Source organism: Biomphalaria glabrata, chromosome 3 (assembly GCF_947242115.1).
Source record: "Biomphalaria glabrata chromosome 3, xgBioGlab47.1, whole genome shotgun sequence".
Lineage (NCBI taxonomy): Eukaryota > Metazoa > Mollusca > Gastropoda > Planorbidae > Biomphalaria > Biomphalaria glabrata.
The window spans coordinates 6346277-6360680 of NC_074713.1; the positions used below are offsets into that span (position 1 = coordinate 6346277).

At 37.1% G+C, this 14404-nt stretch overlaps 1 protein-coding gene across 1 annotated transcript; it reads left to right on the forward strand.

Annotated features, from left to right (window-relative positions):
- Positions 1-221: 221 nt before the first annotated feature.
- LOC106055346 (calmodulin-like) lies at positions 222-12330 on the forward strand. Its single transcript, XM_056023067.1, has 5 exons — positions 222-471; positions 6972-7002; positions 7634-7777; positions 10209-10451; positions 11971-12330. Exons 1-5 carry the CDS (start codon positions 469-471, stop codon positions 11997-11999), a joined length of 450 nt encoding a protein of 149 aa, XP_055879042.1. The 5' UTR covers positions 222-468; the 3' UTR covers positions 12000-12330.
- The last annotated feature ends 2074 nt before the right edge of the window (positions 12331-14404 follow it).

A 14404-nucleotide genomic window follows, 5' to 3' on the forward strand; every position in this document is an offset into this window, starting at 1 on the left:
ATTTAAAAATAAAACTGTTCTATATTCTCACTACCGTGCTTAGGCCACGAAGCCATTTCGTCTAACCTATCACTGTGGCATAGGTAATGACACCAAGCCACCGGAGCATGTCAAAGCCTGGTTGGTCATAAGAATGTCATGCAAAACTTTAGTAGACCACCTTAAAAAGCCCCACCCCCACCCCTTTTTTTCCCCCTTAAACACAGGCGACCCCGTTTCTTCAAGTTTCGTTTCCTTAGGACCTATCTGGCCTGGAATTCCGCCTGTTAAGTCTAGAGAGTAGTTTGTGTCAATCTATTGACAATTTTGGGGGGATTAGAGATTTTTTTTTTCTTATCTTTGATTTGCCTAAAAGTCAGAAATAAAACCCAGTGCGTTGGTCTCTGTATCTTGTTTGGACTAGAACATATTCTCACTGGCTATCTCCCCTTGAGTGACAGAAAGTTTATTGGACAAATATAAAACAAAATGGTAAGAACAAGCTTCACTTATGTTTTAATTATTTTATTTACGTAATAAAATCAAAGCACTACATTTAATCACTTCACTAAAATACTTCACTAAAGACTACACTCTAGGATTCATTACGATTTGTCTATAAATTGCTTGACTCTACAAAACACGAAATTCGCGTTGCATTTTTAACATTAATATCACACTTGTAAGTGTAAGATCAACTTCCGCTTAAGCTTCACATTTCCTCGTGAAATGGACATTTTATAACTTTGACCTCACTCGTTCAAGATCGTATTGTTCTCAAAACATTACACTATGTGTACGTTGTATGGTAACGTGCTAGTACTACACGGAGAAAGTTTCAAGACTGTATAAATAGGAATGCTGATAATTTATTATCGAAATCTGTCTGTTTAAACTAAAAAAAATTAAAAGACCACATAGCTTTGTAATAGGGATTAGAATAGGTTCATCATTTATGAATTATGAAAAAAATAAAAACGCGAAAATCAAGTTGTTTTTTTTCTTTCTGTTTTCTTTCTAAACATTTTAACCATTTAAAAATCCAAGCAGTTTACATGGTTTGAACCGTCACTGGTGTATTATTTACATTAGAGACAGGAACAATAACTAGGTTGAGAAACAATTTTGATTTTGTTCGATTGTCTACCTTTGTCAGTAATTTTAGTTTTTCAAAAAAGAAAACTTTCGACAACCATAATAGGAAAGAACAAGTATGATTTTGAGACCTTCCAGGATCTGCATATAACAAATTATATACACAAGTAATGTCACTTTCTTTCATAGTATGTTTGAGCGTAGGTGTATACTTGTGTGTGTTTTCTATGTGCATTCCATTTTTATTTTTTGAAAGGGTTAAGTCCCTTTTGTTTTTCTAGCTTTCATCCTTCGTTGCTATAGATCTGTGACAGTTTTATTTTCTTATTTTACTATTGATAGTTTGGGTGATAGCGAGTCCAAACATTTCCTCCCCAACTTGTTCCACCGCTCATGGTCTCGCCACTTCCAAACCTGTATGAAAGTAACGAATAAAATGTGACCTTTGACCTGGATCAGGGACGTAGCAACCCCTGGCGCTATGGGGCTCAATGGGCACAGGTTCAACTAACAGGCCCATTCAAAGATAGCCGTTTATTGGACTTAATTCCATTTGACGTATAAGCTTCTGAGTACTTCCTGGTATACATTTTCAGATGTGGTAGTTGAATTAAGTGTAATGCAATTGTTACTAATAAAAGATGTTGACCTACTTACATAATTACATTGGAATTCCCTTATTTTGCAAATGTACTGATATACTCAAATCATAACTTAAAAACACTTCAGGACAGGAGACTAAAAAATTAACTATCAAAAATACACAAAATTGTTGATCTATAATTTGAAAAAAAAAATTGTATGTTCATTTTACAACTTTTCGATGTTCCTACCAATTTTAAGATAATAACAAACCTTCAGCAGGACGACGCGGGGACGGCATCGTTCAGGGTTTGGGGCCGGGAGCATCATAACCATCGAACTGTAGCCCAGAGCGCATGTCATATGACCAAGTAGCCAAATAGAAATAAAAATCTATTAAAATACTCAGAAGGACACAGAGAGACATATTTCTTATTCTTATTCCATATACTAGGACAAATTCGTATATGAAGAAAAAAAGTCTTCTTCCCTAGTACGCTGAAGTATAGAACTAGGAAGCACCAATGACTTAGGACTTAGGTTCATTAACTTAATATAAGTCTTTTATTAACATGTATTACTAGACATATGGAGTAAAGAACTAGGAAGCATCAATGACTTAGGACTTAGGTTCATTAACTTAATATAAGTCTTATATTAACATGTATTACTAGACATATGGATACACGGAGGTAATGATTACCTTCTTCTTTTGAAAGTCTGAAGGCCTACTTTATAAGATTTTCAGGATGACTTTTTAGTTTTACTGTCGCTCCATCGTGGTCTTGAGTCTTGGCCCACGGGTACATCTAACTTGTTACGTCGCTGACGAGGACGTCATGTGAATGTCAACACAAGGTTTATTTAGTAGGTTTTATGATTGTCATATTTCTACTTCTTCTTCGTTCTCATTTTGCATGTCGGAGGGTTCAGATCAGTAATTCTATATCTGAGATGAACCACTCAGTGGTTTCCAGACCAGGCAGTTCTCCGTATAATTTTTGTTCTATTGGAGGGTTTTGGGGCCAGAGTCTTGTTCGGGGCTCTTGATAATATAGCATATAATCTCATGTTTTTTTTTAGTAGATTTCCAATCTATCTTATTAAGCATGATTCTTATAGAAAGTTTTATATAATCCATTATTTACATAATTTTGATCCTAACTTTTCAACTTTTACATATCACAGACTTCAATTTTAATTCTTGGGGGAGGATAGCATGAATGGGGAGTTTTGCATTGAACTGGTGAAAGGGGGGGGGGGGTCAGAATAGTAACAGATTTGTGCTGTGTGTGTTATTGTGTGTGTGTGTGGCTGTGTAGATATGAGCCAATGTGTGTACGCGTGTGTGTAGGCAAATAAAACCGAGACTCGAGGAGTTGGGTAAACATGCGTACCTTTTTTGAAATCAGCAGCAGATAATATAACCACGTGACCCACGTGACCGAGGTAGCCGCATTGCGGCAGGGATACACCGCCACTACAGCTTTATTACTTAGGACTGGGTTGTGTATGAGGGGTAACTGGGGTGGGGGGGGGGCATGGTGCGCCAGGTGTGGGTATGTGCTCGGATGTGAGGTGATGTGGGAGGGGTACTACTAAATGTTTTCTTGACTTCCTCTTTTGAAAGAGAGAGAGAAAAAAGAGAGAGAGAGAGAAAGAGAGATTAATAGCACAATTAAAGAATACAATTAGAAGTGAATCCAGTGGTGAATATCCAAAGAAAATTGAAATAATCAAAAGGTGTGTCTACGTTTTGGTGTCGAACTGAGTTTCCATTTTGTTTGGGCCAGTACAATTGTCTTTTTTTTTTTAGTTCGTTTTAAAGGACATTGTAGTCCTTTTAGAACATTTTCATAAATGGAGACAAATCCTCCAATATCAAGCATTTGTGCATTGAATAAAGCAAGTGTAGATAAACTATGTTGTTTTTTTTAAAGCTATGTGAGAATTTGTTTACAGTTCCTAGAACTGCAAAATCAAATTGTCAAAGATCTTCCATTTGTAGCTTATATTTAGTTCAACGATGAAAGTTGCATTTAGTTTCCTTGACATTGTTTCCTTGACATTGTTTTGTTTATCGAGAAAATCTCCAAGATGAGATAGTCTCATCAATGAATCCTTTAATTTATAAGTTAAAGAAACTTCGGACGTATTGAAAATTTATCATTTCAACAAGTACGTAATAAATATAGTGCTTTTCCCCAAACTCTTTCGCCTGTAAGAGAAATTAATATTTTTTGTTTTGAAGTTGGCAACAGTGTCTTCCAATATGGCGTCCTTGACTTTGTTTATGTCGTCTATCTTCATCTTGTCAATTTCTTAAATATTTCTTAAGGTTCCATTATACCACTCCTACATTTCTCTATTTCGCTCTCATTCCCACCTCTCTCTCTCTCCTTCTCTCTCTCTCTCTCTCTCTCTCTCTCTCTCTTTCTTCGTGCCAGGCAAAATGATGCCTTCCCTTTCATGCTGATGTATCAAGAGTATTTTATGACTTTTAAAGAATGTAAAAGTCGATCTTTAAAAATCCATAACACAAACAAAGAACAGACTATTCTGATGAAAATCTCCTATATCAGTATGATTGTGTGCCCCTTATATCGGACATAATTGGGTTGTCCGAATATGTCAATTTGTCATTGCGTAATTATGTCTGTGAATGTCCGAATTATTCTTCTAAGACATTTTAGTTCGTCAAATCGAGTTCGATGAAGACCACGCTATATATATATATATCGTCCTTAAAAATTCCGAATCAAATGCAAGTCTTCGCAGAAGTTCGAACTCAAGATCCTCAATTCGGAATTAAGTGCGTTTCATCACTCGACCAACACATTAGTACGTTTGCCTGTCTAGAGCAAGGGCTAAATGAAAACTAGCCAACTCATGCAGTTCTGAAAAAGAAATTAGGATTATAAATCTATTCTTATGATAGGCTGTTTAAAAAAAAATATAGTTAGAAATATTTTTAAAAAAAAATTTTCACGGGAAAAAAAAAGTTCCTGCTCGTTGCAGCCGATGTTACGTCATTTCAGTGACGTCATAGACTATTTCCCCCCCCCCCAGTCCCGTTTCTCAGCTAGGTAATACGTGTGACGTTCTGTTGGTTAACTTCTGACATTGAATTCCGGTGTCATGGTTAAAATGTGGATCATGTTTTGTGTTCTGGAGAGAAAAATGCGAAACGAAAAATCCTCCAGCCTCAGCGCTCACCTGTTTTTCCTCTTTCGGTACAGGTGAATGAATCGAAGTTAAAAAAGATTGACAAAATGGGCCCCCCTTGGGTGGTGAGGAACCTGTCAGTGGGGGCCTCACTCAAGCGAAGACTTGTCGGGCTGTTTTTGTCAATATGCCTCTGTGGGATAGTAAGAAAAAAAAAAGTCCCCCTATCTTTCTCTCTCTTTCTCTCTCTCTCTCTTTGTCTTCCTATCTTTGTCTTTTCAATATCTCTTCACCTGTCTTCTAGTTTTTCTTTCTTTTCATTTCTTTCTCATTCTCTCATCACCAATGCTTCTCGCTTTCTCTCTCTGTCTCACTCTCTCTGTCACTCTCTGTCTCTCTCTGTCTTTTTTTTCTCTCTTTTAATCTTTTTTCTTTCTATCCTCTCACTGTCCACCGTCAATTTGCTCTCTTTTTTTTCCTTTCTTTTTTTTTCATTTCTCTTTCTATCTGCTAGCCTTTTCTCACTTCTCTCTTTCCCCTCTCTCTCTCTCTCTCGTCTCTTTCTCCTCTCTTTCCTCTCTTCTTTCTCTCTCCTCTCTCTTCTCTTCTCTCTCTTCTCTCCTCCTCCTTCTCTTCTCTCTGTCTTCTCTCTTCTCTCTTTACTCTTCTTTCTCTCTTCTTTCTCTCTTCTTTCTCTCTTCGCTATCTTCTCTCCTCTCCTCTCTCCTCTTTCTTCTTTCTCTCTTCTCTACTCCTTCTTCTCTCCTCCTTCTTCTAACTGTCCTCTCTCTTCTCTCCTCTCTCTTTACTCTCTTCTTTCTCTCTTCTCTCTCTTCTCTCTCTTTCCTCTCTATCCCCCCTCACTTTTCCCTCTCTGTATTCGCCTAATCACCAGCCAGTGATACACTGAACACTATCTCAACTCAAGGTGTCACAGACTGTAATTAGCCGTGTCAATTACTGTTATTAGAAAACACCTGTATATCAAAACGACCGTTTTGTACATGTCCTACAATACTACATGTCCTACAATTCGATGTCAATCTGAGATAGATCTGTCAATGTACATTTTTATTCTGGCGGTACAGGTAACCAGATACTGCCTACACATAAATCCAGATAGTGCAGCATGTATCGATCAAGAAAGTGTTAACACATAGTAGAATCTCGATAGTGCTAGCACACATATTGAGATAGTGATAACACATAGATCAAGATATTAAATGAACGATCTTACTAGAGACCTGACAATGGCTATCACGTGGTCCTTCAGTTGAATGTGAATTTGATACGATAATATTACACTGAAGAGGAGAGAGGTAACCTTTCTCAGTCATTTCAAAAATCTTCACATTGCATCATTTAAGAATTGTTGACAACCATTTTCATTATATGACGTAATACCTGGTATGTAAGACGCTTGTGGGGGAAAAAGCAAATAAGGCAGTATGGGAGGGATGGTTGTGTATTTGCTTGAGCGACTAGTTTTAGTATTATGTCTATTGATAAACTGGGTGACGTTTTAATTCTCGTTATTCGTAGTTGTATTAAAATATTCAATGAAATCTGTCTTTACTGTGTATTAGTCTCTGCATGACAAGTCAGTGCCATTGTGTCAGGATGTTTTGTAAGCTTGTTGATACTTGAATGATGTGCCTCTGTCAACACTATCTCTCTCGTAAGCTTGTTGATACTTGAATGATGTGTCTGTGTCAACACTATCTCTCTCGTAAGCTTGTTGATACTTGAATGATGTGCCTCTGTCAACACTATCTCTCTCGTAAGCTTGTTGATACCCGAATGATGTGTCTGTGTCAACACGATATCTCTCGTAAGCTTGTTGATACTTCAATGATTTGTCTCTGTCAACACGATATCTCTCGTAAGCTTGTTGATACCCAAATGATGTGTCTGTGTCAACACTATCTCTCTTGTATGTTGAAACATGTTAGATAACTCTATCAAAACGATCTGGTGTAACCTTTTTTATGCTTCTAAGATAAATCTATGTCAACACAATCTGGTGTAAACTTGTTGATATTTGTTTGATATCTTTTTGCCAACACCATCTATTGTAAACCTGTTGATACTTGTATGATGGTAACTATATCAACATTCATTACTCGTTTGTTTCCTTCTATTTACCGCAGGCCGAACAACTGACAGAAGAGACAATTGCAGGTAAGCGCTTAATTTTAATTAGTTGGCTAATAATTGGCTATCATATCAGATCTTGACTATGTAGGCCTATCTATCAATAGTTAAGGTCTCTATATTAAGTGGCTTTTATAATATTAGTACTGAGTTTGACCGAAGCATACACCAAGATACGTGCTCCCACTTATGTGTATTTATAAACATCACTATTAAGAATCACTACAGCTAACATTGTTTTTATCATGAAAATAAAAGGAAACTACTCCAGGCATTTTCGTATGGAACCCTTTTAACACAGGATGTACACACTGGTAGATATATTAATTAATGAGGATTGCTTTACTCCATTGGATTTTAAACCAAAAAAAGTAAAGTGCCCCTTTTAGACTAAGCAATTTAAAGGGCAGATGACGTAAAGGTCAGAAAGGTCAGATATCTTTTTTAGTTGGTTGAACTCAGGAACGATCTTAAAAATCAGAAATTCTAAATCCCAGTCTTCACTGAGATTCGAACCGAGACCCTCGGTTCTGAAGCGAAGCGGTTTACCACTCCGCCACCAGACCCCCATATAGAAAAAAAGGTTTCCAACACCAAAAAAAAACTGTTAGTAGTTGCAGTTAAAAGAAACTAATCATTTTCACGTCATATGTTTCAGAGTTCAAAGAAGCCTTTAGTCTGTTCGACAAAGATGGCGACGGTACTATTACGACCAAGGAGTTGGGTACAGTCATGAGGTCACTAGGTCAGAACCCGACAGAGGCGGAGCTACAGGACATGATCAATGAGGTAGACGCCGATGGTGAGTTCTGAAACCAAGCGATAGTTTACAGAAAATACGTTACAATATTTCCTGGTGTAAGCGATTCCGAAAGTAAGCAAACAGGAGCCGTCAATTGTGATCACATAATTCGGTACCGTTTGACACGCCCAATTGAGGGGCGAATTTATTGTCAGGCTATCCAGGTTGTCGTCCATATATGAGACTTCAAAAAACTTTTAAAAGTTGCTAAACATCGAGTAGAATATTCACAATCAAGGCATAATATGTCGATAGAAAAACATTCCCACTAGATCTAAATAAAATGATAGGTTTATAGTATTTTCTTTTTTCCACATCTGATGGTACAACCATAAAAAGCTTATCTTGTGATTTGATTAATAGGTTTACCAAAGGTATCAAAACTGTAATGCAAAACCAGAAATACAACAGAAAAAAATTATTTAAGTAAATCAATAGCGCCAAACTTGTTGGTTTCTGTCCAATGAAAATGGATTTAGTTTATACTTGACAAAGACATGGGTGATTAATAAATTTACTTAGTGATTCTTTAAGTGGACCACAAGGACCTACATGGTTATACCAGAGTGAAATAATGAATAGTGAGGCTATAATAATGCAGTTTTAAAAACAAATTGTATTCGCCATTAATGGAAACAATGGAATCAACTCATATACACACACACATACCTAAGCTAATCCTTTGAATTTCAACCCTGCCATTCGATTGATTTTTTTTTATTTAAATATTGACATTATATTTAAATATCCGAATTGTGTCTGTGTGAAACTAATATTTAACACGACCGAATCCAAAAAGAAATTTTGACAGTACAGTGGCTGATTATTTGAAATTTAGTTTCATTCGTTTCATCATTGCTTATGTACCCTTTATGCAAAAATTCTTCAATCAATGACGCCATGAAGACCATCTAAGCTGGACGCTTATTTGAGACAATGACAACCTGATCCAGTCGATACAGACTTGAACTCTTTTCAGCCCAGAATAGACTTACAGTGGATAAAAGAGTAGAGGCTCGATCGTCTTACAATATCTCGACTTAGAGTAAAATGACATTGTAAGCGAAAAATATGTTTTGCCAGCCATTTAAGAAGTTTTCAGAACTGTTTTATACAAAATTCCTGTAAGCAACAATGCAGTTCGAAGGCGTATTGGAGAAATAATATGTTATGACATTGAAAGTTGCTAACAACATATTAATCTATAAATCTGGACGAGCTAACCTTGCCCGTTAATAAAGCATCATTATTGTCATATCCATCCCAGTGGCGCTACAGCGCATGGAGGGCTCTGGCCTGCTCCAACACATCCCTCCATTCAGATCTCTTCTGGGTCCTTCGTCTCCACGCCCTAACCCCAAGCTGTTGCAGATCTGCCTCCACATCATCAATTCAACTCATTTGGGGTCTGCCTTTGAATCGCCTGCCTTTTGGCTTTTTCCGGTATACAATTTTCGCTCCTCATTGTTTCAAGTTGACCTGCCCGACGTAGTCTAATTCTTTTTTATTTCTGTCACTATCGGTGGGTCTTCATACAATTGATATATCTCATGGTTAGTGCGTGTCCTCCACCCTGTTTCATCTTTTATAGATTTTCCTAAGAATGCTTCGTTCCCAAGTATTGTATAGTCTTTTTTCCGTTGTCTGTCAGTGTCTAGGTCTCACTTAAATATAGAAGTGAAGCTAAGGGCTGAAACAAAGGATGATACTTACATATTAAACATAAATAGACAGCAGCCACCAGGGACCAAGTTTTTAAATGAGAGAAAGTAGTGAGTTAAATGCGACGAAAATAAGGGACTGCACCTATCAAGGCTCGAACCAGTGACCCTGGAAACGACAACACCGCCTAGCGATAACGCTAGGACTCTGGACCAGAAGAATGTTGTGTTTTTTTTTGACAATCCGATGGTCTAGAGGTTCGCCTAGTGCGTTATAATAATTTCATTCGGATGTTCTTTCTGAAAATATTGAAGCCTGCCTGGGTGGACCACTTCGGGGGCCAATTTTGAGTTTGTGTTTCCACACAAACTGTCTAAGTAACCTTGTTTATTCGCTGTTTATTTTTATTTTTCTATTTTATTTGTGGCCACCAAGTTCACTTTGCCTAGGGCCTTCAATGATCTATAGCCGCCGGCCCTGCTCTCCTTCCTTCTGTAGTGTATGCTGAACAATGAACTGTCTCAACAAAAAACTTTGCCTCCGGTGAAGTTGATATTGTGAAGACATTTCGTCAGCAGGAGAATCACACCAAGCGAGGGCCAATAAGATATTTGTTAATGTCCTTTGCGTTATATATGGCATTTAAATTGTAATCGATATAAAAATATTTTAAAACAAAACAAGCAAAATATCTAAATACTTTTTTAAAAATAAAAAATTGATGCATTAATTAAATCATGAAATTGCACGTTTATGTTTTGACTTTTAGGAAACGGAACAATAGATTTCCCAGAATTCCTCACCATGATGGCCAGGAAAATGAAAGACACAGACACCGAGGAGGAGCTCCGCGAAGCATTCCGCGTGTTTGACAAAGACGGCAACGGGTTCATCTCAGCGGCGGAGCTGCGGCACGTGATGACGAACCTTGGAGAGAAACTGACGGACGAAGAGGTGGACGAGATGATTAGGGAGGCGGACACTGATGGAGATGGTCAAGTCAATTATGATGGTGAGTGCCACTCTGCGTCATATCACATGTTGATACTCCACTTGCCACGAGGCTTTCATCCTCCTCAACGGTCCAGCTAGGAGCATACATTATTAGACCTGTCATTCCTTTTTCATTCCTTTTATTTACGCTTTAAAGCAAATCGGTATTTCTAAGATGTGATAAGGGTGTAGAATGATTAAACAGAAAGTAAGGACAACATTTAATGGCAGGATATAGATATATAGATAGATAGATAGATAGATAGATAGATAGATAGATAGATAGATAGATAGATAGATAGATAGATAGATAGATAGAAAGGTAGATAGATAGATAAAAATAAAATAAATTATAGCTTTCATATAGCGCTACTTTCATGCTTATAGCATGCTCAGAGCGCTTTGGTCCAATCTCAGTTGTGGACCAGTGGGGGGAAGGGAGTATCTAGGAGAAGGTTATTCCGTGCTGCCTTTAGGCGCTCGGTAAACACACAACTCTGCCCGAGTCGGGTGTCGAACCTGGCGCCCCCTTCATAGGTAGCCAAGCCAAGCCAAGTTCAAGAGCACTTAGCCTCTCGACCACGCTTTCCAAAGATAGATAAATAGATAGATAGATAGATAGATAGATAGATAGATAGATAGATAGAAAGATAGATAGATAGATAGATAGATAGATAGATAGATAGATAGATTGGTTGATTGATTGATTGATTGATTGAAAAATAGATGGATAAATAGATAGATAGATAGATAGATAAATAGATAGATAGATAGATAGATAGATAGATAGATAGATAGATAGATAGATAGATAGATAGATAGATAGATAGATAGATAGATAGATAGACAGACAGACAGACAGATAGATAGATAGATAAAGAGAGAGAGAGAGAGAAGGCATTAATTAGCGCATCCTTTCGACATGTCAGCAATGTGGGTTACTAGTTGTGTCACTGGGTGGGTTACTAGTTGTGTTACTGGTTGGGTTACTGGTTAGGTTACTAGGTTACAATAACGTTAAGGGCCAGACAAAACAATAACGAGTACGCACTAATTGAAATATTCCTGTAATGATCGAACATACAACAGATCAGTTGAGAAGGGGGGTGGGGGTATCTGGGAGAAGGTTTCCATGATGCCTTTCGGCGCTCAGAAAAAAATCATCTCGAGTCAGGATTCAAACTTGATCCCGCTTGATAAGTAACCAAACGGTTATAGCCACTCTGCTACATATCACATGTTGATACTCCACTTGCCAATTATATCAAGCAACATCTATTGATACACCAATGGCAATGACCATCTGATATCAATCAATACCTGTCGATACAACAATTATCATCTGATATCAACCATTACCTTTCGATGTATCAATTACCATTTGATATCCACCAAAGATCTGGTGTCAACCAAAACATCTAGTATCAATCAACAGTTTTTAATAACCTATTTCCATCTAATAGACATTTAATGAGATTTAATATCAACCTGTTACAATGTTTCTATATTTAATTATTTTGTTTCGTTTCTTTTTTCAGAATTTGTAAAAATGATGACCACCAAGTAAACAATGTAATAAATGTATAGAGAACAAATTATTTCATTTTTAATGCATATTTCCAAACCTATCAAATGTCACAAGAATAATAATTTACTCAAATTTTACACTACCATAAAAGCAACAATAATTTTTGGTATAATTAGGTAAAAATGTAGCATTTGGTATGGTTAAAATGTTAAATGCTTTAATTCCTAAAATAGGCAAATAATGTAAAATTGTATTTCTCCTGAACTGTTAATTTCACATATGTTTATTTGTGTTTGTAAATAGTAAATTATACATCTATGTATTTTGTCAATATGCAAAATAGTCATTAAATTAAATAATAAAACCCAAAGACTTGTATATGAATTGGTGCTTTTTTAAAATTTAAGCAGACGGTAATATTGGTTTCTAGTTTTTAATCTGATACCTTATGGTATTCAACCTTCAATTGCGTTCTCGGTTGGATTGCCCTTAGCTCAATACAAATCACTAAAGAACATACATTTATAAAGTATAACTACTAGAGCAGATGTATAATGTAATAAAATAATGAATAAATAACCACATTTGACTACAGTAATACCTTTAGTGAAATTACTAGACTCAAAGACACCACATGACAGAAAGATAAAACGTAAAGTAGCAATAATACATAAACATTGAACCACAATTTACAAAGACAAAAAAAAAACAACCTAATAAAATGCTCAAAAAGGGCATAAATGTATACCGTGTCTCAGGGGTTCTCAACCTGTGGTTCGCGACCCCTTTGGGGGTTCGATTGACCATTTGCCAGGGGTCGCCTAAGACCATCGAAAATATGGATTGTTATTGTCTATCCTACAATTCTGTATTTGTGTATTGGGGGTGGGGGTCTCGGCAGAGTGGGGGATTGTAAAAAGGGGTCGCCGAGCTTAAAAGGTTGAGAACCGCTCTACAGTGTACAATGTTTATATGCACATGTATAATAGTAAAAGTGTTCTTTTTAGTGTAACTAGATTATGGTGCACGAGCAAGGTTTAAAAAAAACAACAACAAAAAACCTACGATGGAGTAGAATGTAGAAAAGCCGATGGAGTAGAATGTAGAAAAGCCGATGGAGTAGAATGTAGCCTAAGTCTCTGACGTGAACGACTAGATGGACACGTTGACAAGCATAGGACGAAATTATCTTCTGTTTCCAAGGAACGTCTGTCATTTATAAGATAAGAATCTGAGTAGCGAAAAATGAACCAAAACTTTAATTGACTCATTTTATTTTTGGTGGTGTGTGTGGTCATTCTTGATTGGTATTGATTCGTTAAAAACTACATGCGCACTTTTTTTATTCAACGAAATTAGTTCGTAGTTTGCTGCTCCAATACTATATACATCTCGTCGTCCCGATAAACAAACATACAGACAAACAGATAAACGGAACACATTTCTGTCCCCCCAAATAAAGTGTCCGACTCCCCCTCTCCCCCCCCCCTGTTTTTTTCCTCCGTATTCCTTAATTACAGTAGCAATTAAAAACTGTAGAATTCAGGCAGAGGGTAGAATTACTTCTAGCTTAGAGCAAATGTTCTTCTTGCATTGCCCTTCTACCTTATCAGGTAAAAACAAGGTAACAATAATATCATTTTTATAGAAGGGAAAGAACAAACTATCAATGGCATATATTGTACCAATAGCTGGTTAATTTTTCAATTGATTCATGTGTTGCCATTGAAAATGAAAAATTTCTCAAAGTTTCAAATTGATCCGGAGAAATAACGGGTGCAAGTTTTTACCAGACAAAGTTACAAAGTTTATAAAAACAGTAGAACGAAAGGGTCTATTTCTCTTTGGATGGCCGCATCACGTACAGCGTGGGGCTAATAATGCTTGGGTCGTGGGTTCCAATGAATTTTATTGTTATCTTTATTTAGTTTACAGTGACAAAAAAAAATAGATTGTTAAGTTTACTCTATTGTTTGAACATAGTTTAAGAACTGATTTTTTTTTTTACAAATCAACACACACAAACATATTAATCAGTACACAACTATGTAAACACACACACACAATATAAATGTGTACACATATACACAACGCGGTACTATTATTTGAAACAAGCAATCATCATCATCATCATCAAACTCCATTTGAGTAAAGGCTTGAGAGGCTCAAATCCTCTCTTGCAAAAGCCCTGGACAGAAACCCTGCTGTCTTGCGTAGTGCATAAATGTCGCCATACAGGTCGAGAATTTTGGGTTTCCCAGACCTGTCGAGACGGAGATCAGCAAGCCTGGGGCAGTCAAACAGAATATGAGGCACGGTTTCCTCTTCTTCCCCGCAGCGGGGGGCACCGTGACTCATAGCCGTGAGAAATATGAGCCAACAGGACTGCGGCCTGTCCTGCACTGTGCTGTAATAGCTTGGCCAGGCCTGGATAGCCTCCACCA